The sequence below is a fragment of the Ipomoea triloba genome, chromosome 5 (assembly GCF_003576645.1).
Source record: "Ipomoea triloba cultivar NCNSP0323 chromosome 5, ASM357664v1".
Classification (NCBI taxonomy): Eukaryota; Viridiplantae; Streptophyta; class Magnoliopsida; order Solanales; family Convolvulaceae; genus Ipomoea; species Ipomoea triloba.
In genome coordinates, this window is record NC_044920.1 from 22,532,223 (window position 1) to 22,559,780 (window position 27,558).

At 33.6% G+C, this 27,558-nt stretch overlaps 4 protein-coding genes across 4 annotated transcripts; 3 read left to right on the top strand and 1 right to left on the bottom strand.

Annotated features, from left to right (window-relative positions):
- Window positions 1-3,740: 3,740 nt before the first annotated feature.
- Window positions 3,741-6,927, top strand: LOC116019220 (transcription initiation factor TFIID subunit 7). Its single transcript, XM_031259367.1, has 6 exons — window positions 3,741-3,940; window positions 5,008-5,124; window positions 5,464-5,597; window positions 5,718-5,837; window positions 6,089-6,158; window positions 6,578-6,927. Exons 2-6 carry the CDS (start codon window positions 5,010-5,012, stop codon window positions 6,739-6,741), a joined length of 603 nt encoding a protein of 200 aa, XP_031115227.1. The 5' UTR covers window positions 3,741-3,940; window positions 5,008-5,009; the 3' UTR covers window positions 6,742-6,927.
- A 1,677-nt stretch (window positions 6,928-8,604) lies between these two features.
- Window positions 8,605-14,008, top strand: LOC116021155 (ATP-dependent Clp protease proteolytic subunit 3, chloroplastic). Its single transcript, XM_031261766.1, has 5 exons — window positions 8,605-8,993; window positions 9,603-9,717; window positions 10,352-10,527; window positions 13,396-13,491; window positions 13,598-14,008. Exons 1-5 carry the CDS (start codon window positions 8,676-8,678, stop codon window positions 13,877-13,879), a joined length of 987 nt encoding a protein of 328 aa, XP_031117626.1. The 5' UTR covers window positions 8,605-8,675; the 3' UTR covers window positions 13,880-14,008.
- A 332-nt stretch (window positions 14,009-14,340) lies between these two features.
- LOC116020751 lies at window positions 14,341-16,259 on the bottom strand. The gene is made up of 2 exons (XM_031261270.1): window positions 15,922-16,259; window positions 14,341-14,715 (listed from the first exon to the last, which is right to left on the bottom strand). The coding sequence occupies exons 1-2, from the start codon at window positions 16,190-16,192 to the stop codon at window positions 14,561-14,563; spliced, it is 426 nt and encodes a 141-aa protein (XP_031117130.1). The 5' UTR covers window positions 16,193-16,259; the 3' UTR covers window positions 14,341-14,560.
- A 6,632-nt stretch (window positions 16,260-22,891) lies between these two features.
- On the top strand, window positions 22,892-23,619 carry LOC116020813. The gene has a single exon (XM_031261357.1). It carries the CDS (start codon window positions 22,948-22,950, stop codon window positions 23,425-23,427), a length of 480 nt encoding a protein of 159 aa, XP_031117217.1. The 5' UTR covers window positions 22,892-22,947; the 3' UTR covers window positions 23,428-23,619.
- Window positions 23,620-27,558: the final 3,939 nt, after the last annotated feature.

Genomic DNA, 27,558 nt, shown 5'->3' on the forward strand with positions numbered 1-27,558 from the left:
GAATGAAGGAATGCTGATGGATTTTAGAAGAAGATGGAACAATGGAGGAATGAAGGAATACTGATGGATTTTACAATGGTGAAGACAACAGGAGTTGATTTGGGAATTTAGGGCAAAGGGAATTGATTTGGGAATTTAGGGCAAAGGGAATTGATTTGGGATTACTATTACTATTACTATTACTATTACTATTACTATTACTATTATTATTATTATTACTATTATTTCAATTGTTTTAACCCAACGGGGTAGCTTAAGTGGCAAGTGAGTTCTATTTGTAGGGAGAAATTTTGGGAGAACCCGGGTTCAATTCCACAGGTGACGATTCCCCTTGGGCCAGTTGTTATGCCTCTGCCTCTCGGAGTGCACGTGGATGGACCTCGGACCGGACCGTTCAACGGACGGAGAGAAAGACCCTGTAAATTTACCCAAAAAAAAATAAAATTATTTCAATTGTTTTTAAATTAAAATTTGATTATCGTTTTTTAATATTATTTTACATTTGCTTATGTGCCAAACCAAATGTTAAGATTATTGACAAATCATTTGCCACATAGGTTTTTACTGGAGGGTTAACCGACTAACGGGGTGGGATGCTTTAAAATCATGAGTTTATGTGTTTAATTGTACTTTTTAAAAATTTAAGGATCTATGACTTTTCATAAAATGTTCAGGAATTTATTTGACCATTTTTTCTATATATATATATACTAATATTTCATATGCGCGATGCGCAAGAAATATGTGCCCAATATTAATATTTTATATCAAAATTTTAAATTTATTTAAATTTTAGATATTTAAATTATTGTAAATAATAATAATAATGTAAAATATTTTTATAAATTTTATATTTATATTTTAGAAAATAACTAACATATAACTCTAATATTTAATATGTACTCCCTCTGTCCCGAAATCAATGTCCTACTTAAGTTTGGCACGGATTTTAAGGTAAGTAAAGAAAGTGGACTTCTTTTCCATTTATGCCCCTGGACTCTCTGGCTTTGGTACAGTACGTTTCTTCTTCTTTCTTCACCTCATTTGAGAAGTTTTCTAATATGTATATTTCTTCAATCTCATTTGCAAACAATTGAATCATCTTTCATTAGCTTTTTTTTGGGTGCGACTCATTTATCAAAAAAAAAAAAGAAGAAAAAAAAAGAGGAATTATAAGAATATTTGAGTATAAGAAGTGTAGATCCATGTATCTAAATGTAGATCCAACGCCAAAACTCTATGATCCATGTATTTGAACATTCATCAAATGTAGATCCATGTATCTAAATGTAGATCCAACGCCAAAACTCTATGATCCATGTATTTGAACATTCATCAAATGTAGATCCATGTATCTAAATGTAGATCCAACGCCAAAACTCTATGATCCATGTATTTGAACATTCATCAAATGTAGATCCATGTATCTAAATGTAGATCCAACGCCAAAACTCTATGATCCATGTATTTGAACATTCATCAAATGTAGATCCATGTATCCAACACCAAGTTCGTCTATGCTTTCGTGCTACACAGAATCTCTATTTCTGCCAGCAGGAGCTACACGACAATGGTGTAGGGGCTTGTTTCCGACGGAGAGGAGAAACAAAGTGAAGAAACGCAGGAAGAAAAATGAAGAAACCCACTTCTTGATTTCTTCTATCAGTTGTGAAGTGGGAATGAAGAAGTTGCAGGAAGAAAAAAAAAAGTGAAAAGTGGAAATGAAGAATCAAATCTGAAAATAAATGTAGAGATATGTATTCACCTTTTTTTAAATGGGCACGTCTTTTGAGAATATTTGGGTGGATGAATATCAGATAGTTAAAAGGGTAAAATAGGAAAACTAGAAGTGTAATGATGTTTATTTTAGGAAAGTTGACAGAATTTTGGGACGGATTAAAAAGGAAAGTAAGACATGTAAAATGGGACGGAGGGAGTATATATTATTATTATTGAAGAAAATAAGAAAATATATAGTGGATGCATGAGCATGGTAACAATAGTGGAAAAGAGAACGGAAGTTATTAACGGTAGGGGTATGTTTGTCTAATATATTGTAAAGTACAACTTTTATAGCATAATGTACAAAAAAACTTAACGGAAAAAACGGACATAAATGAAGGGTATAACCTTCATTCACACTTATTACGTTTTTAGATATATATTTACACCAAACCCTAACTCTCAAAATCCCAAATTCTATTATCTAATTTCTAAAATTTCCTGTTTTCTTGCCGCCGCCCTTGCCATGCGACGCTGCAAGTTCTACAGTGAAAGGTATGTCTTCCCGTGGATATGATGTCACCACTTATAACAAAAATTTTCAATGTTTATATATATTCACACCAAACCCTAACTCTCAAAATCCCAAATTCTATTATCTAATTTCTAAAATTTCCTGTTATCTTGCCGCCGCCCTTGCCATGCGACGCTACGACGCTGCAAGTTCTACAGTGAAATGTATGTCTTCCCGTGGATATGATGTCACCACTTATAACAAAATTTTCAATGTTTATATATATTCACACCAAACCCTAACTCTCAAAATCCCAAATTCTATTATCTAATTTCTAAAATTTCCTGTTTTCTTCCCGCCGCCCTTGCCATGCGACGCTACGACGCTGCAAGTTCTACAGTGAAAGGTATGTCTTCCCGTGGATATGATGTCACCACTTATAACAAAATTTTCAATGTTTATTTATTTGTATGGATGGATTGCAATCCATATGGTATGCTTATGAATTGCAATTCTATTGAATTGCAATCCTTCCAACAAAACAATGCAATTTCTCCTTTTATGGAATTGCATTGACATTGAAATGTAATTCATAATGCCAACCAAACACTCCGTTAGTGTTTATAACGAAATTTTCAATGTTTATTTATTGGTGTGCACTGTGTTGGGCTATTGGCGACGCCGACGTTAGGCCTGCGGCTTCGGATTGTGATTGCTAGTGCGGGTTGTGGCCTACAATATGTGAATCTGTAACCATATATAATTTGATCGATAAAAAAAATCTTATTTTAGTACAATTTTTTTTATTAAAAAGAAAGAAGAAGAAAAATCTGCCCTAGATGATTACTCAAAAAATTTTGTTTACAAGATCATATTTTTTTTAAAATCCATTTCTGATCAAATAAGTTTTTCATATTTTACTTTTGGTACATATACCTACAAACCTGACAATCTGTAACCATATATAATTTCATGTTAGCGATTTATACAGTAACAAAAAATATCATATATTATTGAGTTATTGTTAATTTTCATTGATAATTTATGAGATGTTATAGGATGATAAGTAACAATAGAATTGAATCTATTCATAAACAAATTAATGAGCAGAAACTACAACTCCATGTTAAATAAGTTTCAGACTAGGCCAATTATAGGTTCAAATTTGAGCCAAATAAAATTCTCGCTTGATTTGACCTATTTCCACCCAATCATTATGTTATGGATTATGATTCACATTGTAAGATGGACTACTGACATAAAGTACATTTTTATTATATTAAATATACATTATTTATGTATAAAATATACATTATTTGATATATACATTTAATACATAAATAATGTATCTTTAATATATTAAAATTATACATTATGTAATATTTTATCTTACTATGTGGACCATGGTCTCTAGTATAAATGTGTAATTTACCATTTCCACCCCTACAGTCATACACAGCACTAATCTTAAATTCCTATCCCTATTTGCATTGCCTTCTCTTGAAGTCTCGATCCTTGCCCTTTCTCTCTCCCTCTCTCTTCCCCCGTCGTCGCTCTCTCTCTCGATACAATTCAATCTCTCAGTCAACAGTGCTCTCTGTTATGGTGGCGCTGTAAGAACTAAGAATTGACGTCGGTTGTAGCCGTGCGAAAGCTCGTTCTCTCCCTCGGCTCAATTTCGTAGATGTTAGAGTTTGCTCCAAGGTAATTATATTGTACATAATTGATAGTGACGTTGGATTTTCTTATTTTCTTAGATGTTAGAATTGACACCAGAGGCTAGATTGAATGCTGTGATTTTTGTGAGGATTCGTCTGTATTTCATTTTTAAAAAAAATTGATTATTTTCATTTTTCTTTGTTATTTTTTTGATTAATTTTAAGTACTTAACAAGGTAGAATCCATGTTTAGAATAGCAAAATCTGGGAAATTTTTCGGTAGCTACTCTCTGTTTAAATGACATCGGTTTCGGTATATTCATTGGTCGGTTATTGAGATTAGGAAAGTTATTTTGTTATTCCAATGCTCACCTCTACTTAGTGTTGCATTTACTGCATATTACAATGAACCAGACAAATGAATTGAAGTTTTTATCAATTATAAACCTTGTACTCTATGAATTATTCTTTGTTAGGGATGGTTGCGGTTCCTCTGTAGATATCTGTGCTTATGGTGGTATTTGCAGGATGGAGGGTGATGGGGGAGGGAAAGGGGAGTTGATACACATATTAGTTTCTGTGTTTACAAAAAATTGCAATTCTTAGCTTTATACACTGTTTTCCCCATATTTTAGTGCTTAATATATGGAATTTAGGCCCAGTTTCGATAAGCTTATTTTCTACTTATCTCTTGTTCTAAACACATATCCTGATTTGTTTTTGAGTTTGTATACGCTTATGAAAAGAGTTCATGACTTTTTAAAGAGCTGTTTGTACTAAAATATGATAATGTTATCGGCGTTTCAAAACACATATGGAGTAATTGTTTTATGTTTTCTTTTTTTAGTTTTATAATAATCACTGTCTAAATTTTGAATCAGAATTCATTGTTGATGATTGAGGTTTTTTGTTTTTTGTTTTTTGTTTTTTTTTTGTTTTTTGTTTTTTTTTTTTTTTAAAATATGCAATCTTGTTTCTTGTTTCAGTGTTGATCACAGTGGATTACCTTTGTCATGTCTTTGCTTTAATTTCAAGGCTGTCCTATTTAGCACCTCATCTAAATGAATTAAACATTAGTATTAATTTAATATTTCCATGTTGACTAATGTATAGGCATGGAGGAGCAATTCATACTCAGGGTTCCCCCTTCTGTGGCTGAGCGAATTGACCGCCTTCTGAGTGAGAATGCTTCTTCTTCAGAAGACAAAGGATTGGATTTGTCATTTTCTGGTATATTTTTGAAGTTTCCTACTTCTCTACTCTCAAAATCATGGTATCATTGTAATAGTTTTTGAATTTTTGATCCAAATTAGATGTATGCATTTTAATAATTAGTCAATTGATTCATTTAAACAGTACTACAAGTTTTCATGGTAGCTGCTAGATGCTAGTCTGCAGAGACCTACCCTTGAATTAGAACAGAACAATATGAAATTGTGTTGTAAGGAATATAGTGTCTGCTTTAAGCTATGATGCTACTAGAAATATTTTACTTATCCAATGCAATATGCCATATATGCTCATGTTTATTTTTGTTCGTGATTTGTTAAAAGTTAGTTTGTTTTCTAGAGGATGGTAGGAGTGGCACATTTGTCATAGGAAATGAGCACTTCCCTGCAGCCCTCTTGGATCTTCCTTGCATAGTGGAGTCTTACAAAACTTATGATGATAGTGTGCTGATTAAAACTGCAGATATTGGTCAGGTAGCCAAAGGAATACTGCCTTCATTTATCTAAAACCCTCTTACCCCTCTTTTCTTCTGATTGTCTGAATACAGTTGTAGGTATTGCTTTATTGCTCATGTTTCAAACTTATCTTGACAGATGATTATGGTGAGGGAAGAAGGTGATCCTACTCCTGATGCAGTGGAGTATAGACATGGCCTCACTCCACCAATGAGAGATGCGCGGAGGCGAAGGTTTCGTAGGGAACCAGATCTAAATGTAAGTGACCTTATTTATTTTGATAGGTAAAAATATTAGTCACACTATTCTTTTTGGAAAGCAAGCACTTTTAAAATGAACTCTCCCTTGGGGCGTAAAGAAGAAATAATGGTGAGGTGTTTGTGCAAACTTCTTGAAGACTTGGAACTTCTAATTTAGCTTCTTTCTTAGTTTGATAATGATATTAGCTAGATGACTGAAGAATATTAAATTGAATGCATGTTCTTATTCATTTGCATTGTATTTTGAAGCCTGAGCTTGTGAGGCGTGTTGAGAGAGATTTGCAGAACATCATGGCTGGTGGAACTGCAGAGAATATAGATATCCTTCAAGTGGTTTGCTTTATATCATCCAGTTAAAGCTTCTATTATTGCCATTTAGTATTGGGATTTGGGGGTAGTGGGGTACTCAAATTTCAAGAACATCTTCTCTTTGGCTTTAAAATTCAAATAATTTTTCACACTTTATGAAATGGTGTCATTATGAATACAAGAGTAATTTATGCGTTTATCCATTTCTATTTTCTTGTTACATAAAAGATTAGTTTTATACGGAGTATTTATATTCTTGATGGGAAATTATGCAGTTTCCAGTTTTCCACTCGCTTTTGAACTTAGTTTATGCTTTTCCTAACAACCTTTTTTTTAGACTGAAATGAAAGAAGGCATGCTTCTTTCTAGTTTACTAGATTTTGCCAACCCTTCATATTGTTATTTGTTGGTCCTTGATTCTGTGATTACATGCGGAAGTGCCTGAACAAGAGGAAGATGGCGAAGAAAATGCACGAAGTGCTAGTAAGAAAGCAGCACCCAAGCCTTCAACGAAGCCCGATGTTCCCGAGGCTGGGGCGACTGGTGGGGAGCCTGAGAGAAGTGACTCTGAAGAGTCTGATGATTCAATATAGCCCAGAGGTATAAAATGATGTTGCATTACCTGTAGGCTAATGCAGAGGTATAGATGGTTGAATGTAGACATTGTAAGGATTTTGGTGCATTCTTTCAAAAAGCAGAATTAACTTGGATGAACATTTGTGTTTGTTGAATCAGCCAGCTATGGAATCTTTAAAATGCACTCTCTTTCTTGTGTGGCTTCTTTTGTTGGTTGATGTAGTAAGTAGCATATCCAGAATTGTTTATTAAAAATAAAAAAAAAGATAATAACACTATACCAATGCCTTTACCACCTCTTAATTATTTTCCTCAGAAGGATTGCTAGAAAGATGGCGACTAGGTTCTTATTAGATCAATTGTTATATTGTGGTACATTTTGTATTGTAAATTTTGGTTCAAAAATTATATTGTGGTCCATTTTGTATTGTAAATTTTGGTTCAAAAATTATATGTTATTAGTTGACATATTTTATACTGCCTAAGTCTCAACTCCTGGAGCTTAGAACACGCCTTAATGGCCTGTTTGGTTGGATGTAGTTTGGGGGGAATTGCAATTCAGTGAATTTTCAAATTACAGTGTTTGGTTGGAGGGAATTGCAATTTCGCAGAATTGCAATTCCCTCCAAATGATGAATTGCAATTCATGGGGTACCCCCATGAATTGCAATTCGGTGGAGAGGAGGGGCAATTTGTTGGTGTAAAGACAATTTTGCCCTTCCTCCCATACCCTTGTCTTTTTTTTTTTTTAATTTGAAATAATAATAATAATTATTATTATTATTATTTTGAAAGAATTATTATTATTATTATTATTTTGAATGAATTATTATTATTATACTTATTATTATTATTATTATTATTATTATTATTATTTGAAAGAATTATTATTATTATTATTATTATTAATACTACTACTACAACATCTATCACAACATAAGGGTATTTTAGTCATTTTTCACTACTTACCTTTCAATTCTCTATACTCCTATTTCTGCATACCAAACACTGTCATTTCAATTCCTACTTTATTCATTGAATTGCAATTTCACCGAATTACAATTCTTTTCCACCCTAATTCCCTCCTCCCAACCAAATGTCCCTAATTCCCTCCTCCCAACCAAACGCCCTGTAAGAGCATCCATATCAATAGAGTTATTTCGCGGTATTTGAGAAGTTTTTGTAGGTGTGATTAGAAAAGAAAAAATGGGGGAAAAAGAAAAAAAAAACAAATATAAGTTTAAAAAAAATAATAATAAACGTGCCCATGCGCGCATTCTCTCTCCCATTCTCTCACCTGATTTGTTGGCAAAATTCTGACATGATCCCATGAAAAATTCACAGATAATGGTGCTCTAATTGAAGTAGATAAAATAAACACATTCGGCTCAATTGCAAAATCCAACATTTCCTTGTACAATGCAAGTGAAAAGCTGGGGCTTTTCTACTCGAATATAACCCGATATGATTGATGACCAAGTAATTACATCTTTGTAGACTAACCCATCAAAAAGATGGTTTTAAAGAAATTTCTTCCAAACTTGAAGTAAAGAGTGAGGAGGCTGTTGCTGACAAATTGGTTGACACCAAGGCTAGCCTTTTCGAAGTGAAAAATAATGTTGTAAAATTGATTTTAATATTATAAGGAGAATAATTTGTTAAATTCTTACTTTATCTCTTCAATAAAATAGACTTTTTGAATTTTTCGTCAGATTAAGACGTTCTTAATGTTAGGAATCAAATAGATCACTTCGCTCATAACTAAGATGTTAAAAATAAATCATAATTGAACCGCCGAAAAATTAATATACATGCCATTTTTTTAAAATAAAAAAAAATAAAAATTAACAACATAAGTATTTTCCGCCTAAAATGGGAGTCTTAGCCAAAACCCCTGGCCTCGAGTAATTTTACAGAGCAAAGAGAAACGAGGAAGGATTGTGAAGTGGATATGGAGAGCGCTTATCTCACGTTCAGCACAGCCTCTTCGACTTCAAGAAATTTCTTGAATACCAGTTGCCCAATTTCTCAAACGAATCCCCAATTTCTCCAATCACGAAACGCAAGGACAACAATCGGACATGACTGTAGAAGAAGGGATTTGTCAGTAAAAGCAAGAAAGCAGAGCTTTTCTACAGCAAGACAGACTCTTTCCAGCAACTGGGATGTTTTCAACTACACCGCAGCTCCGGCTAAGCTGCCCAGATTTGAAGAACTGGACACTACCAATATGCTTCTTCGCCAGAGAATCGTCTTCTTGGGCTCTCAGGTTCTCTATCCCCTTTTATTAAATCTTCAATTTTGCTTATGGGTTTTGTATGAATGCTTATTTATTTTTGTTTTGTTTTGTTATGGTGACTATTTTTATTCACTCAACACTTATTCTTGCTATTGGTTCGTATAAAATTGTTATTTTTCCTCCATTTTTCTCTGGTTTAATAGTTCTTAAACTTGTGGTTTAATAAAAACTTTAAATATTTTGATATGGGATTTAGACATTTAGTAATTAGTGTTTAGTAATATTGGCAATTTGGCCTTCTGGTAAAATATTCGTATGTCAATTGATGACCCATCGTCAATAGCCTGATGTATTTATAGGCTTAAGATACTCTTAATATACCTTGTAAACTGATTAGTCTAAGAAACTAAACTGGTAAAAGAATCAGAAATAAAGTTGGACTTGAACTAATCTAGGAAAGTGAAGTATTAGGATACTCACTAGCTTTCTTATGCTATGGCTTATTGGATATGATAATGGAGACTATAATCTTTTTCTTTATTGGAATAATTTTTTGATGGGACAATCTTATGTTGGAGACTTGGAGTTCTAGTATTAGGTTTCGACTAATATTTGTGGAAATTGATTGGTGGTGGACAGGTCGATGATGCAACAGCAGATCTTATTATAAGCCAGCTATTACTTCTCGATGCTGAAGACTCCACAAAGGACATCAAATTGTTCATAAACTCGCCTGGTGGTTCCGTTACTGCTGGTATGTTATAGTGTTTTCTTTTTTAGATTGCGTTAATTCTGAGTTATTCTTTACTCCTAACCTGCAGGTAATTGTAATATGTTAGAGCAAAAATGCAAACACATTGGAAGATGATAAAGCTTAATTCTAAACAGTCTTATGCTTAGTTGAAATTATTGTGTGGTTACCTTCTTAGCTTTAACTGTTGTGATTGATCATTTTACTAAGATTTTATTTTCAACTCAATGATATATTACTTTTTATTAATAATGATTCTTATAAGTTTTAGATAATGATTCTTAGGTGCTCTTTAATGATAGTCCAATCAATGCTATCTTGTCTTGATTTGGTTTGCCTTGTTCATTTCCAACCATTACATCTTTCAAATTTTATAGTTGGTATATTTTCAATTCTCAACTTAGTATCATAAACCTAGTTATTTTAAATACTATATTTGTTTTGTTTTATTTTTTTTAAAGCAAAAAAGGGGATAAGTTTGGACCGTTTAGTGTTACTTTTATTTCAAATCAAATAGTATTAGCAGATGCAGAATATTCTTCTTTTTTTTTCCCCCTTTCAAAGACTCAAGGGCTCCTCTATCACTTTGATTTTGTTAGAATGAAAAATTGAACTCAGTTATTGACTGTGCACATAGGAATGGGAATATATGATGCAATGAAACAATGCAAGGCTGATGTTTCTACTATCTGTCTGGGGCTTGCTGCATCAATGGGTGCATTTCTTCTTGCGACTGGCTCTAAAGGAAAGAGGTACATAATGCCAAATGCAAGGGTCATGATCCATCAACCACTCGGATCTGCTGGTGGTAGTGTAAGTTTTCTCTTACTTTTGTGGATATTAACAATCTCTATATCTCAAGATGGTTTGCTGATTAATTATTGGGGGTATTCAAAGAGTTATTTGCATTGGCTTTCACAAACAGGTCCAAAAATATGTTTCATCCTTACACCTTACAGTTATCTCCTTCTTGCGTTCTTTTCCAATCTATGTGTTCCAAAGGATAAATTGGCTTCTTGAGTTGGAAATTTGAAAAGGTTGATCTAATGAAGAAGATTTGTGTAATTGTGTTTATATCTGGGGGTATAGCAATACCAGTCCATGAATCTTTGGTTGTTATTTGTTAATGACCATCCACAATTAAAAGGAATATTAAGAAGTAAATGAGGAGGAAAAAACTGGAACTTTTACTGTAATTTCAGAAATGATAGTGCAGGTAGAAGAGAAAACCTAAATGGAAACAAGATACTTGACTAAAAATTTGTACCAGCCTATCCAACAGCAAGAATATATAAACCATTCTTCCCTTTCACTGTCAGTTGCTGCAATCAATCAACTAGCATTGGAACCCAAGCATGGGTTATTTTAAGATGTATTTTTCTTCTCATTGGGTTATCCCCCTTCCATATTGGAGGAAGTTGGGCCTTTTCATATGGAAAGTTTATATAGTTGGTGAGCCCATTGGACCTACCCAAATTGAAGAAAATCTAGGTGCTTTATTTTTGGTAGAAAAGGAGCATTTTTCTTCTGATTGGTTAGCCCTTCTAATCTTCTATATAGGAGGAAGTTGCACCTTCTCCTGCCTAGTTTATTTTAGTTGGCCAGCCCATTGGACTCTAGCCCAAATAGAAGCAACTGTTTGGATTTTATAGTGTTTGGTAAATAGTTGTTAGCTGTTAGCTGATTAGGTTAGTGGGTTTAACTAATTGATAGTATTAGCTAATTGTAGCAAATTGTTTGGTAAATTAGCTGTTAGCTAATTACATACAAATTGACTTTCTCAAAAAGCTAATAGAAAAAGCTGCTTTGAGCAACTTTTTGAATTTTAGCATTTTGGAGCAATAAACTATTACATAAAGCTAATTAATTAAACACTCATATTGATTGTTTAACCAAGTCAAACAGCTAATAGTGGTCAAATAAGCCAAAATTGGCTAATAAGCTAACTATGTTACCAAACAAGGCCTAAATTTTATTTTACTTGGGAAAGAGCTTCTTAAGCCCAATGCCTTACTAGTTTTGATCAATCTATTGAGATGTAGAGTGTAGACATCTAGTAAACCAGACTTGGGTTTGGGTCTCTGTGAAATTATTAGAGAGAACCAGTAGGAAATTGTAGGAAGAAGAAAGCTGTTCAATCCCACAGCGTTGGCAGCCTATGGTGACACAAACTCCTAAATTTGCACTGTCCATGCTTCCTCCAATTTCTAGGATGCATATAGATACCCATGGTAAGATTTTCTGTGGTGGATCCTTGTGGTCGGTTTTCCTTTGCTATATATTTTGGCTGAGGTGGTTCCAGTCTCTTGATAGTCTATATACCTTGTCAGTGATATCTATGTTGCTTAAAAGCTAAAAGATATGTCTCTTGACATATAAATGTTGAATAGGATTCTTCTAGATTTCCTAGATAGACTTTGTAGCCATAATACTGTGTAATGAAGAATATTCTTGACTCTTGAGTTTCAATAGGGGGTTTTCCACACCTTGGAACAACTCTAATGACATTCTTTTGCTTGTTGGTTCTTCTCAACTAAGGACATAATCAGCAGCAAATCTTCAGGCGATACAATTGGTTCAAGGCAAAAACTTGTGTGAGACCGTCTCATGGGTCTCAAACTGTGAGGCGGGTTGGATCTTTGATTAATGAGTTCAAAGATTTGACCCATTAATCAAAGATCCGACCTGTCTCACAGATTGAGACCCGTGAGACAGTCTCACACAAGTGTTACCCTATCTCCCAATTTTGTGGCCTTGAGAAGGCTGCAGAGTTGAGATGCTAAACAGTCTCAAAAATCAGATGTGTCCACCATTGACAATGAAAATCCTAGTGTGTAGAACCCTTTCTCAAAAAAAGCTTCATTTCTAGCTCCAAACCAACAGAAGAAAAACTGATATTTGTTTCTCCTATTTGGGCTTGATACATCTAATCAATTTGACAAACTAAGCAAACCTGGATCTAGGGTTATCAACGAGACTAGTCTGTTTGTGAACAATCTCTTGCTCGGCTCATTTAACAAGCTCGAGTTCATTTCATTTCTCCAGCTCAGTTTGAACATCCTAAAGTGTTTATGTAATGTTATAATATTATGTACTATATAAACATAAACTGTAAACATAGTATTATAACAAATATACTCTCTGTTTCATTTTACCTATTATGTTTAATATGCATTGGTCAACTAATTCTTTCATTTTTGCTACGGAGTAATTAAATTGTAATTAACTTTAGTCAAGTCTTGTTAACCGAACTAAAACACAAAATGACGGAGGTAGTAATATATAAATATAAATATTCCATATAAATATATATAATGAATAAAATAGTATGTTTATAAAAACAATAATATATTCATATTGAATTTTTAAATAAAAGTAAAGAATAAAAATATTATTTTCATTTGAACAGTTGGAACAGTAGCTCTCTTGATTAAGTAATTGACTTGAACATGATCTGAAACAAGTTTTCATTTCATTAAGTGACTTGAGCTTTACGTAGTGCCTTGGGTTTTATATGATGGAGCCTGTGGTATTTGTGGTTTCAATTATTTGTTCCATTTTACAGTAGTCTCACAGAGGGATATTGCTTTCTTTTTTTTTTTTTTTTTTTTTTTTTGTTCAGTAAGATGTGCATACAACCTTAAATACTGGGGGTATATGTAATATGACTTTCGATTCCAGATAACAGATATGATGATACGAGTACGTGAAATGGCATACCACAAGGTCAAACTAAATAAAATTCTATCACGAGCCACAGGAAAGCGTGAGGAACAGGTACGCAAGCAGTCTCTTGTTCTCTATTTTATGTAAATTGAGTGGTTTCTGTATATGCTTATAATGATTTAATGTTTTTTTTTTTTTTTTTTTCCTACCCTTTAAGATTGAACTGGATACTGATCGTGATAATTTTATGAGTGCTTGGGAGGCTTTAGAGTATGGGCTAGTTGATGCAGTTATCGATGATGGAAAACCAGGACTCGTGGCACCAATAGCAGAAGCAGCACCTCCACCAGAACCCCGAATTTTGGGTCCATGGAAAGCTGAGGGCGCCAAGAAAGCAATGCAGAATATGCCTTCAGAGGAGAAGCTCTTGCAAAATGGATATCTCAGCAAGCAAGGTAATGGTGAAGAACAGAACAATGAAGCATCCACTTCTACATGATTGCAAACTCTTAGCCATTCAGTAGAAAAAATTGTTTAACTACATTTCTGAATATATAAATTAAATAGTGCTTGATTCCTTACTACTCTATATTGAATTGAAAGTTGTTATTTACCATTGTTTTTTTTTTTTTTTGGGTGCTTTTCTTGATTTTGTGCTAAATTCATTGTGAAGAACTACTTTCTTAGGCATTTCAGATCTTAAAGGCTTCCTTAGAAATCATTATATCATGGTCCACTTTGTAAGGTGAAATACTGATATAATGTTCATTTTTAATGTACTGAAAGCTATAATTTTTAATACATTGAATGCTCATTTCTTGAAGGTTCATTTTTATGTACTGAAAGTTGAACATTCAATACACAAAAAATGAATTTTCGGTATATTAAAAAGAGCATTTATTCATGGTCCATAGTATAATTTTCCGAAATTAGATTCATGCTATGTCACCATCAATCAAGTTGTTGAATCAAGAAATGGGATTGATGAATAACACAATATTGTTTTCAGAGTAAAATTTCCAAGGAGTTACCAAAAGTAAAGCCATAATATACATCTAGATGCAAGGGAAATGTACAAAGAGTTACAGAGCTCAAAGGAAGTTCAAATTTAGAAATGCCCCAAGAGCCTGAAGTATGTAACTCAGAACATAGATCTGGTTCTATTTGCTAAACGAATGCATCAATCGTCGTAAGAAGCATGAGGTGCAGCGGTACATCCTGGGTCTGAGGAATCTTCGGATCCACAGCAATGCCAATATTCGAGAATTTTACCAGAGTCAGGGGTATTCATGGTGCCTCCAGTGTATACACTCTCAAACTTCCTCTTTGTTTCTCCTGAGTGAAGCAGGAATTTTAGTGATCTGAAGCTAAGGAAATGAGGTGTGCAGAAAAATGGCTTAGAGCAATGGTACTATCCTGTTGATATTCTTCTTCAGAGTTAATACCCAATTTAGTCCTTTGACTATAGTGATTTTTATCAATTTAGTCATAAATGTCTTTTTGTGCTTAATTAGGTCTTGAACTTCGACGGTTTACCTAGTTGAGTCCTCTGTTAGACCTTCCATTTGTTGGCGGTTAGAATCAAGGATAGCTTGGTAATTTCTCTCTATTAATACCTAATTTAGTCCTCAACTATAGCGATTTTACACAATTTACTATATTTAGTCATCAACTATAATGGTGTTTCTCAATTTAGTCCTTTTGATTCTAACAACCAACAGACGGAAGGCTTAACAGAAGACTCAATTAGGTAAAATTATCGAAATTCAGGACCCAATTAATCACCCAAAAAAAATTTGGGCTAAATTGAGAAAGACTATTATAGTCGATGATGAAATTGGGTATTAACTTATACATAGGATGATATGGGTGAAACAATTGTTGATCAAATTACCATGCAAACTACACATGGATCCCATTTGGAAAAAATATTATGATTATGCATTGTAATTATTATGGCTTAATGATTATGAATTGCAAGAATTCAAAATAAATCTAAAGCTTTGTAAAATGGGTAATTTTTAATCTTCAATAAATATATAGAAGTAGACTATAGAATTTATAACCACATTAGTCAAATTCAACAAGCACTACCAAACACCACCATTCTGGGGATTTCAAGCCCTTGATGGAACCCTACTCCAGTCAGCAGAATGTTGCTCATCCCAACTCATCCTTTCAAAGAAATTCTTAAACAGACTAACAGACTACAACTAAAAATGTATATGCTAGTCTATGATCATAGAAACTAGAACAAGTAGCAAATGGATATTCTTGAAATAGCAACTTGCTTGGGGAAATGTGTTTCAGATAAAAGTAAAATGCTAAGAATACCTTTGTGAGCCAATTGGTTGATCATACCACAAATTCATAAGATTGAAACACTTTAGATGGTACCAATTTGCTAAAATATAACCAAAATTTCCCAAAAGATAAAGCATGTTTACCAAAACAAGCACAAAATTTGATTTTCCAAACACCATAAATACATATACCCAGATAGATATTAGCAAAATAAGAACAGAGAGTTGAAGAAGGTACCGCCAAAATGGGCAGTGTGGTAACGGCAAGCACGGGGGTGGTTGAGCAGAGGGTCGAACTGAGTCTTGCAATTCTTGCACGTCCTGAGTGTTGTTTGAGCTGCTTTCTCCGAGCACCGAACGGAGAATATTCCGGCACGCCGCTTTCCCAATTCAAGACCCAACGACGGCTTGCTTTTGAGGGTGATTTGAGGAATTCCGGTTGCAATCCGATGATTGACGGAAGAATTTGGCGTTAGCATCGAAAAATTTGGATTTATTTGCATCGCCATTGCAATTGGAGCAACAAATATTGTTACTGGGCTCGGGTTGTTACCGATTTTGTTTGGTTTTGGGGACGGAGATAGGGATTAAAATATAAAATAAAAAAGAAATAATGGTTAAATTAGTTACTGATTTATCCCAAGAAATGCAAGGGATGTTATGCCGTGGACCCAGATCTACCTTGCAAGCAGCACCTTGGTCTACATTCACATACATTATACTCTACATTCACAATTTGTAAACTCCACATTCACACATTATAGGATTATATGTTTAATAACTATACTCTACATTCACATACACTATACTCTAAATTCACAATTTGTAAACTCTATATTCACAGGTCATACCACATTCGCACATTACAGGGCTACAAGTTGCTAGAACTTCTTTAACTCTATTACAGATTCACACATGCATAACTCTACATTCACGATTTCTATACTGCATATTCACAATTTGAAACCTGCACATTCACACATTTTTGGGTAACTCTACATTCACACAATCATAAATCTACATTCACGATTTCTATACTCTACATTCACACATTTTTGGACAACTATATATTCAGCAATATGTTTACCAATTTTTTTTTAAAAAAAAGAAAGACAAAAACGACGTGCAAGGTGGACCTGAGTCCACAGCATAATTTGCCGAAATGGAATTAGACTGCTCGAAGGTAAACTATTTTCTTTTTTTTCACATGCAACACATAAATCTACCAAGAGACATGCCATTGAGATGGATCCTAGGGCATCGTCAACCATGATGGAGAGGACGCACCACTGGTTGCATCAATTTTTTATTTTTTATTCTGTAGTAAGGTATCACTTGTGTTAGTACTGTCCAAATAGGCTGAAGCCCGCAGTGAGGCGGGTTAGAACTACAAAAAAGATGGTTGGCAGAAAAGCAGGCCTAACGGGCTTAACCCACTAAACCCTGCGGCCTGCGCGGGTTAACCTTCGCAGGTTGCGAGCCAGCCCGTGAACCCGCACTATATATATTCACAGTACTGTGAATATATATATTCACAGGACAATGTGAATGTATATAAAAAAAAATAAAAGAATAAGTGAAAAAAAGGGGAAGAAAAGCCCGCGGGGCTCGTCAACCCGCGTGGGGCGGACTAGGATTGCATGAATCCTAGCCCGCGGGCCTAATGGGCTGACCCGCGATAGCCTGCCAGAAATTAGGTCCGCAGTGGGTGGGCCAACCTGCTTTGACAATACTAACTTGTTTGAGACCGTTTCACGGGTCTCAAACTGTGTGATTGGTCAAATATTTGATTAATGAGTCAAATATTTGGTTAATTGATCGAATCTTTAGGATCAATATTCGATCCGTCTCATAGATTAAGACCTGTGTGATGGTCTCACACAAACTTTTACCTACTAAGAATGGTCCACACAAACTTTTACCTACTAAGAATGGTCCTCCGAATTTAGTTGCCGTACCACCACCCGCGGTCTTGTAATTGTCAATTTTTAACCATATTTACTCTTCTCGATCTCATTCCAAAACTAAATAATAAAGCTCATTTTCCTCATCTTTTGCATTTTTTGTTCTCGTTTACGGTGAAGTCATCATCTCCTTAGCAACATAATAACAAAACTTAGCTTCTACTTGACCTGTGTAGTCAGAAGAGTAAATATATCTTCAAAAGGCAAGCTTCAAAGGGTAACACCTACTTATGCTACGCAGGGATCGATAGCAGAGCACACTCGTGACGTTTTTCACGTCCCAAAAATCAATTTACATTCATGTGGAGAATTGTTTTAGAATTTTTAGCATAAAGTGACATATTGGCTATTTTGTGGTATAAATATATATGGGGTTCACTTTCGATTTGGATTGGGTCAAAGTGGATTCGCACTCTTCGTAGTGAGACGAAGAAATCGATATATTGTAAGCGCAAAATGGATATTGAGTGAATGAGAAAATTGATTATTAAAGTAGGCTCATTTGAGTTGGAAAATGAAGGTGGAAAGACTTTGTAAAAGCACTTGTCTTACATTGGTTTGAGCACTGAATTTGCACCACTATATATACATGCGTCTTTTAGAAGGAGGTTGAATTGTATATCATAGAGGCTCTATCTCGTGAGTTGTAGGGGTGGGGGTGCAAATCAAATCCCGAAATGAGTCTGAAAATGCTTGATTCGTGTACATGGCCGCGAATGTCATCCAAAAATTGGTTGGCCTTGAGAGCTAAGTTATGCCAATATTTCATATAATTTTTTCAACTCAGAGCCACTATTCGTGTAGTAAATCCAAAGAGTAAACTATTTTCTCATTCGGATTTTTGTTGACTAATTGAATAGGTTGACTATTTGGTTTGACCGAATAGTTGACTATTCGTATGTAACCTTCAGGCAACTATTCGTGGGTACTACTCGAAGTACTTTTCGAAGTATCGTTCTGGACAACGTTAATTCTTATTCGTAGGAATTAATTTGAAATTAATTCAAATTTATGTTTTAAGGATTAATGGTCGTGATAGACTAATAGCAGTGTTAAACTCCAGATTAAAGTTGTTGTTATGGAGGTTGCGTATCTGAATTTATTTTAGATATTAGTGGCATTGTTTTGTTTTTTTTTTTTTAATACAACTAACCCTATTGCATATTAGTGGTATTTTTTTATTTTTTTTTGAAAATATTAGTGGCATTGTTAAATGCTATTGTATCCTTCTTCTCCTATAAAAAGCCTGGGTGTTGGGCAGATGGTTTACTTTTGGTTTTTAACATGAAAAATTAATTTTTCATCTCTTCCCCTCTCAACCTTTTTTCTTACGAAAAATCTGCCAACAATTCTGAAAATAATTGAAGTGCATGCTCACCTGTGGTTCTAGTTCGCCGGACTTTATGTTTGGGTGCTCAAACACTAAAGTCCTAATCCATTTTATCTTGGAGACTATGCTACAACGCTTCTAGCATTCTCGGGAGGCAGCAAATCGATTTTAAGTAGAGTGTGAGTACACACGACTTGAATTTCCTCATTTTTCTTCTCTGTTAGGTTTACAATCTCATATTATAAAACTCTCTTCTTGTTTTCGTTTTTATTTAGTATCAATAAATTCGAGTTCTTGGTTTTGTACTAATTTTTGTTGAGATTATTTTTCAATAAAATAAATCTCATATTTTCGTTATATATATATATATATATATATATATATATATGAGCTCGCTCTAATGAGAACAAGTGTCCAGGAGAGAAATAAGGAACCAGTTACAACTGTACACGTGTCCAGATCAACGAATAAAATGTAATTTAAAAAAAAAAGACTCGGTGGCATTTTCGTAAATAACTCAAACTTTGGTGCAAGTAAATATGTTATAAATGCAAATAGCTGGTGCACCTTTGCAAGTAAAAAGTGCAAGTAAAATCACTTACAAGTGCAAGTAATTACCTTGTTAACATTAGTGGACCTAGTGCACCTAATTATAACATTATGTGCAACTAGTTATAACGTTAGGTGCACTTAGTATTGATGTTCAATGTAAATTTTACTTGCATCTGCAATACATTTTACATGCACTTGTAATACATTTTTACTTGCACTTGGTCCACTGTATGAAATTGCTACTTGAACTTGTAATACACTTTACTTGCACTTCGATGTTCAATTATTTACGAAAATGCCACCGCATTTTTTTAAATGTTTCTGATCCATTAGATATAGGCATGTAGACAGATGACATGCGTTCTGATTTCTCTCCTGTGCAAGTGATTCTCATTTGAACGTGATCCTCTATTATTTTTATTGGTTATATTTACTGAAAATTGATTATATTTTCTTTATGTATAATATACTCTATTTTTGTCACGATCAATATTTATTTTTTATTTTTTTACAATGCATTAATTTTTTTTTATGATTTATAAAAAAATATTTTTGTAAGAAAAATATAAATAATATATTAATAAAAGTTATGGAATGTTTATGAGGGTGTATTCAATTTAGAGTTTTAATTACTTTTGTTGACTTTTTAATATGAAAAAGTTTTTAAAAGTCTCCTAATGATATTTATATATACACTCTTACAAAGTTGATAAAAGTTTAAAAGATCATAAAAAAGCCTACAGAAATTTTATAAAAGTCAATTAAAATCAATCACTTTAAAAGTTTTTGAAAGTCTTTAAAGTGTTAATTGAATACACCTAAGTAACAAATGCATAGGTATAAATTTTATTATATAAAATTAATAGTTGATGACGGTGATGAAATCTACTAGCGAAATCAAATAGTAAGTCTTTTTAGTAGTTCTTGAGCTAAGATAGGCGGGTGTTATGTTTACTTATTCATGAGTCAATCAAATAGTATCGTTCCAAGTATTTGGACAGATTTGAGTATATGCAATGAACACAACGAATAAAATGAAACCATAAAAAACAATGTCTTCGCTTTTACTTTTCCCTTTTAAGGGAATTGAAAACTAATTATTTTGTCCAATTATGGTCTGTCTTGGTCAGATACAGAGCACAATTTTGAAAATTTAAGGCCTTTAACCATTAATAGACATCATATCGCATAGCGTATTATGTTAATTGATAGCGTATTTTATTATTTATTTTAATCAATGGATAATTAATTTTAGTTAGAAACTTTAATTTCAAAATATAATTTGATGTTTTCGAATGACCTTGTGGTCTAGTAGTACGAATCAAATAGGAGAATATGTGTTCGAGCCATAGGTTGAGAAATGTGTTTCTATAGATTTAGAAAGTAGTTATAGACAGATACAAAATATAATTTGAGTTAGTACTCAAGATAATATAGAAAATTCATTATAATTAAAGCCAGTTACAACTATTTCAAAACCCATTTCTAAATGATATGAAACCATTTATATCAGTAATATATTTAATAAAAAATAAAAATATAAAATTTTATTGATTAACGATATTACATTTTTATTAATACTTTTCATGAAACAAGTCATGTTTTTTGGTAAAACTATAATGTTTATTGATTCGTAAAAAAAAGTCTCTAACATTTTTTTATAGAAAAAATATTACATATTGAGATGTGCCTCACATAAAATGGTCTAACACAAGATTTTTTTGTGTTTCAAAAAAGATAACAAATTTGTAATTTTAAAAAAAGAAAGGAGAGAAAGATTAATAAACTAACACTTGTAATATTTTTGCATACTGAATTTATAAATAGAAGCTCATCATCACTTGAGAGGTTCCTTGACTATTGATTTTGCATACTCACTTGGGGTAAGTGGTGCTGGAAAAATAGCATAAAATAACATTTTAAGTGAATATTTTGTGGTACAAATATTAGTGGAGTGTACTTTTGATTTGGGTCGGGTCAAAGTGGATTCAAGTTATTCGTAGTGAGATGAAAAAATTGATATATTGTACGGTCAAAACGGATAATGGATGAATGAGAAATTTGATTCTCAAAGTAGACCCACTTGAGTTGGAAAAATGAAGGAAAAACACTTTAAAGTAGCTTTTGCCCCACATTAGTTTGTGAAATGGGTTTGCATAACTATTTATACAAGAGTCTTTTTAAGGCTTATTGAATTGTATAACATATACGATCTCTCTTGTGCGCAGGGGGTGCAAATCAAATTCCAAAATCATGTACGCGGGCATGGATTAAAACACACCATTCCACAACACAGTTACACATCATTCTATATATGTATCAAAATGCACCAGCGGATGAATTAAAACACACAATTTCACAATACAGTTAATGTACCAATATACGTAATAAAATGCACCATAACATGTATTAAAACGCACCACACCATGTACTAAAATACACTATTTCAATATAGATACTAAAATTACCAAAAAACCCTCACTTAACATGCGCGAACTGCAATTGCCACCATTAGACTAATTCAATTGGATGGCACAGATTCAGCCGCACGACCGCATGGGGTGACCAGGCCGCATATGAGCCATATTCTATATATATATGTGTGTGTAGGTTCAAATGCGGATGATGTGCCCAGGTGAAACATGCGGTGATATGAGAGTCATTGATCTTTCCAAAATCAATGTCTAGATTAACAAAGATTTAAAAAAAAAAAAAACGTGGTAACAATTTGGTCACTTTTCATATTGATTAAACTTAAGGTGCGTGGTTTTTATTCTTAAGGTGCGTTAGTTCTTCAGTTGAGAACTAATGTGTGTTTGTTGTTGAAGCTTTAAGTGCGCCAGTTTAAAACTTTAGGTGCGTCTTTCCTTAGGTTAAAGTGCGCCTTTTTCCTTTTTAAGATGCGTATATTTGTTTTCAAAAAAAAAAAAAAAGATGCGTATATTTAAAGTTGGGTGTATCACTTTTCTAGTTTAAGGTGCATCACAATTATAGTATGCGTTCAACATAACTACAATATCAACCATGACCCCTGATCCACGTTATAACAACTGTGATATGTATGTTGAGAGAAACTTCCTCCACCAGGAAATCCGGCCAACGTCTTTTGCTTGGTGGAATTGTGTAAGAAAGCTTTAAAGCAATGCAACCGACGTGTCATGATGCCAGGTCAGCATCAAATCCAACGAAGAAGACAAATGAGAGAATATCAGTGGTTGCTGTCGCCCACTTTTGCGGCTCCGCGTAATACGACGACCCTTTCTGTCTAAGAAACTCCTTGCTCTTGGTGGCTCGATGTGGTACACGTTAAAACCTCTACGTTTTCGATCCTTTCTATATATTATATATATACCCTAATATAACATCATTCCCTTCCATCAATTCATTTGCAAACAAATTAAAATCTCTTTTCTTAACAATGGAGGCAACAATAACTTCGTTCTCTCGCCGCCCCAACACGCTAATTCCGGCCAGGCGTTTTTTGGCGACGCCTCCACCTCGTACCACCGGCGAAAAGAAAATGACGAGGATTGCGGCGGCGGCGAGAAGGGGGGATAATAACCATCAAGATCACCGGTGCGGTGGGCGCAACAAGATCGTGGACGAGAACATGATAGTGCTGAGACTGAGGATTAAGGAGATGAAGGCGTTGGAGGGCGACGACGGGGATCGGACGGCGGAGATGCATTGGATGGGATGGGAAAAGGAGTACGTGAAACATTACAACGAGGATGTTTGTGAATTCGTAGGTTTGTTGCAGAGGTTTTTGATGGAGAATAGGCCGGCGTTGGGTTTGGGGTTGATGGCAGTGGTTCTTGGCAGTGTGTCATTGTCAACTTTTGTTGCAATCATGCATGCCATGGAGATGGCCAATGGAGTACTGTCTCACCTTAATTGAAGAGATACAGTACAATCTTATCTGATATTAGTTTTAATTTCTTGAAATGAAAGTATGGCCAAGTGATCATAACTGTACGTCTCACCTTAATTTAATACAATCTTATCTTAGTTTTCTTTAAATGAGAGTATGGCCAAGTGATGATAACTGTCTCACCTTAAGTGAATAGAATCTTATCTTAGTTTCTTTAAATGAGAGTATGGCCAAGGGATTGCGTACTACCTCACCTTAATTCAAAAGAATCTCATCTCAATTTTGTTGAAATGAGAGTTGGTATATATGTGAATGAACTAGGATTGCTAGCTAGCTTCCATATGGAAGTAATAAAATTTAACAAAATTTTATCATGAACCTGTGAACCCACACACCGTTGAGATGATGTGGTGCATTGGTGAAGCGATGTATATCAATTTTTTTTTTAATTTTAACAAGTCTACAAAAATCATTGAAATTCTAAATTGAATACATCGTTACAAACTTTCAATCATTTATCATTTATAATTATCTTACAGAACATGTTATAATATATCATAAAATTCTTCTTATTATATAGTTATTCACCCACATCAACATTATTATTTTTATCCATGATATGGTGAGACTTATATACTAATTACTTATATAGTATTAATAAGCATCAACAAAAAAAATTATTTCATAAAAATTCATAACAATATCGAACACTAAAATTTATAATAATAGAATTGTTCAAATAACATATTTAAAAATATAATTACTAGTTGCATAAAATAATAACAAAATTAATAATATAATATTAATAATATAAAAAAAATTATACTTGAGGCATCAAGCAAAGAGTAATTATTTGCAATAGCGAGTTTAATTTGGATTATGAACAATAAGGTGCTACTATTTGCAGTCCCAAATTGCTGTTGCGAGCGGTAATTCGCTATTCATAGTAGCTTGTTGCTAATATATATATATATATATATATTACGAATATAAACATAAAAAGAATAAAAATCAAAATATACAAGTATTTATATGAATATGATGAAACATATAGTAAAATTTGATGGTGATAGATGAAAAATTTGCTTTATTCATGTATTTAGGGAGAAAAAGTTCTTAGAGACCAAATTTGGTACAAAAGTCCATGGACCATTTATGGTCAAATTCAAAGTTGAAGATGAAAATTGGTAAATGTAAATAGTCAATGGATCATTTATGATACTGTGTTCATAACTACTTTCTCAACCTACTGAAGTACAAGGAGTCAACAGTCATCTCCACTGAGGCTCAAATAAACTCACTCCCTTCTATGTGAGAGTGTAAATCGGGTGTCACTCGACCACACGGTCTTTGGTCCAATTGAAAGTTGAGTATAAAAATTGATAAATGTCAACAGTCAAAGAACTATTCTTGAATATTACCCGGGCTAGAAGAGTGATGGAGCATAATTCATGTTAGAGCTCCTGGGGTCCCCCCTCCGTTTCAGATAAAAAAAAAAAAACTATTCTTGAAATTAACTCTTATTAATATTACCCATTCCACTTGTTTATATTTGAATAAAATGTTTACTACTACGCCACAACAATGTATAACTAATAATAAATACACAATATTTTTAATTTTTTTTAAATATTTGAATGGTAGGTGTAAGCAATTTTCAATAGCAAGATGTTAAGACTTAATCTAAAAATTAAATTCTATGTCCTAACACTTACTAGCTTCAGCTACACAACATCCCTTCAATGTTACGTTATTCGAACCTATAACTTGTTCGATACTACTTGCTAGTCTTGAACCTATCAGGATTGCCATATCAGCCAAATTAATTAAGGGTGTGTTTGGAAGCTCGAAAAATAATTTCTGGAAATCATTTTCCGGGCTTGGAGTGTTTGGCAACCACTAGAAAACCCAGTCAAAGGAAAATGATTTCCGTTGACTGGGGAAAATAGACCCATTTTGGCAGAAGTCATTTTCCGCCCAGGCTGTTTAAGAGAGGGACGTCCCAGGCAAAGGAAAATGATTTCCGTCGGCTCTGGTTTTCGGCAGGACCAGCCGGAAACCAGAGCTAAATTTTTTTTTTTAAAAAAAAAAAAGAAGAAAAGAAAGAAAGGGTGCGCTGCTCTGGTTTCGCCGGACAATACAACAACATCAAACACTCATATACGTTGGTTAATACTCAAAAATAATAAGAGGGAAACTGTTTAAAGCTCTCGTGAAAATCTGGACGAGAATAGCATAATAATTCGTGTAATAAATCCCATGAGTTTGAACTCTATTTATAGTCGAACCATTAACCATTAAATCCTGAATTTTTGCAGCTGAGATCTCCACAAAATAAGCTTCAAACATCAATATAAATCTGAGCAAAAATAGTGGATCATGAAGACTAAAATTAGTTTGAATAAAACTGCCCACTCGATTGCTCACAAGCGCTGATCTAGACTGTGTGAAGGAAACTCTGTCTTTGATCCAGAACTGATCCAGCGAACTGAAAAAACCACCTAATAAAAAAGCTTATGTTTTTGGCTAATAATTAGGCTAATTAAAGGTGGTCCAAATGTGTATCATTTGGAGACTTACAATTATGAAAAGACAATAAATGTGTGTCACAGTGACAATTCTTGTATTAATTAAGATCTTGCGTAATGGCTATTACAAGAATAGATTAGGACAAAGATAGATATGAATATGTCTTAATGAGACAATAAGGAAGCATTTTATACACAAGGAACCCTCTAACCACCCCCTAATACGGTGGGAGCAGTTAAAACCCTTCTTGACCGCATCTGGAGCCGCGGTTTGACCGACCAAGGCCTCCAGGCCGATACCCCATGGCCGAGACCTCGTGGTCGAGGTCTCATCACCGAGGCCTCCTAACCGAGCTCTCATGCTCGATACCCCATAGCCGAGACCTCCTGGGCGATACCCCTTGTAGCCAAGAACTTGCCCTAGGGAGGTCCGAGTCCGGGGCTCAACCTCGTGGCCTTGGGTCTGCTTGAGTCCTCATTGCTTCGTCTTTCCGGATCGATTTGCTCCACTTCTAATATATTCATCAATACAAATATTTAATATTAAAGTGTTATTTTTTAAACCTTTTTGATACAATTAACATAAGATATATTTAAAAAAAAAAACATAAGATATAAAATTCTTAAATTTATTCCAAAATAATAAAACAGAGTATCACGCTGAAAACGTCTAAGAAAATGAGTGGCCGCTTGAAAATTATCGGCTGTAAACATGTGAAGTTTGACGAAAACAACAGATTAAAATACATTAGTAAGAAAAGACAAACTTGGGATATATATTATTCTTTTTACCTCCGTATATGTATTAATAATTTACTCTTTGATACGCAGAAAAAGTTAGAATCATTAAAATTAAATCAAAATTTAAGCATATTTTAAAAAAAAATTATATATATATATATATATATATGACAAATATATCTGTACAAATCAATATTTTAATATATTTTTGTACACATTAAAAGCACTAAAAAACACATTTGACTCTCTTTAAAACTACAATAATTTATACTGTGTAGTCCACCTACAATCCTGCCCATCCCACTGTCATTGCTTTGATTTTTGTATGATTTCAATAGTGTGAAGAACTAAATTAAAGAAAAAATGTATTTTCTTTTATATATAAAAAAATGTGATTTTACGCATGGATACGTTTAGAATATTATAAGCAGTATCTGGGAGGAGAAAAGAACACTATCAGATAATATATTTTAAACAGTTAATTACGTGTGGACTTATTAAAAGTAGTTTAGAATAAGTGATTGCCAACGTCAACATTTTAACAGCTGGTAAGTATATTTAGTAGGGTTAATAATTTATAATCAGGTCAGAACTATGCTCTAGATGAAAACTTGCTTAAAAATTCAAATCATTTATTTAGTAGATTTAACTATACGGATGAAAATAAACAAATCTTTGTAATATTTATGAAAATTACTCCGCTCATTTTTACTTGATTTCCCATCCATAAGATCTTGCATATTAATAGTAGTTTGAATTTATTCACAAGTTCTCACTTGGGGATTGATTCTAATATGATTAGGATTCTACACACACATATATATATATAATAGAGTTGATTTGAATAAATTGATCATATAATATATATTAGGATTAAACGTTTACTACT

What these genes read in the sequence shown, in the direction of transcription:
- LOC116019220 (XM_031259367.1), top strand. Translation starts at nt 5,010, where the DNA reads ATGGAGGAGCAATTCATACTCAGGGTTCCCCCTTCTGTGGCTGAGCGA. An exon ending in ATTGGATTTGTCATTTTCTG is followed by an intron (nt 5,125 to 5,463) that starts GTATATTTTTGA and finishes TTTGTTTTCTAG; the next exon opens with AGGATGGTAGGAGTGGCACA. An exon ending in AAACTGCAGATATTGGTCAG is followed by an intron (nt 5,598 to 5,717) that starts GTAGCCAAAGGA and finishes TTATCTTGACAG; the next exon opens with ATGATTATGGTGAGGGAAGA.
- LOC116021155 (XM_031261766.1), top strand. Translation starts at nt 8,676, where the DNA reads ATGGAGAGCGCTTATCTCACGTTCAGCACAGCCTCTTCGACTTCAAGA. An exon ending in TCGTCTTCTTGGGCTCTCAG is followed by an intron (nt 8,994 to 9,602) that starts GTTCTCTATCCC and finishes GGTGGTGGACAG; the next exon opens with GTCGATGATGCAACAGCAGA. An exon ending in TGGTGGTTCCGTTACTGCTG is followed by an intron (nt 9,718 to 10,351) that starts GTATGTTATAGT and finishes CTGTGCACATAG; the next exon opens with GAATGGGAATATATGATGCA.
- LOC116020751 (XM_031261270.1), bottom strand. Translation starts at nt 16,192, where the DNA reads ATGGCGATGCAAATAAATCCAAATTTTTCGATGCTAACGCCAAATTCT. An exon ending in CCACACTGCCCATTTTGGCG is followed by an intron (nt 14,716 to 15,921) that starts GTACCTTCTTCA and finishes TGCTTCACTCAG; the next exon opens with GAGAAACAAAGAGGAAGTTT.
- LOC116020813 (XM_031261357.1), top strand. Translation starts at nt 22,948, where the DNA reads ATGGAGGCAACAATAACTTCGTTCTCTCGCCGCCCCAACACGCTAATT.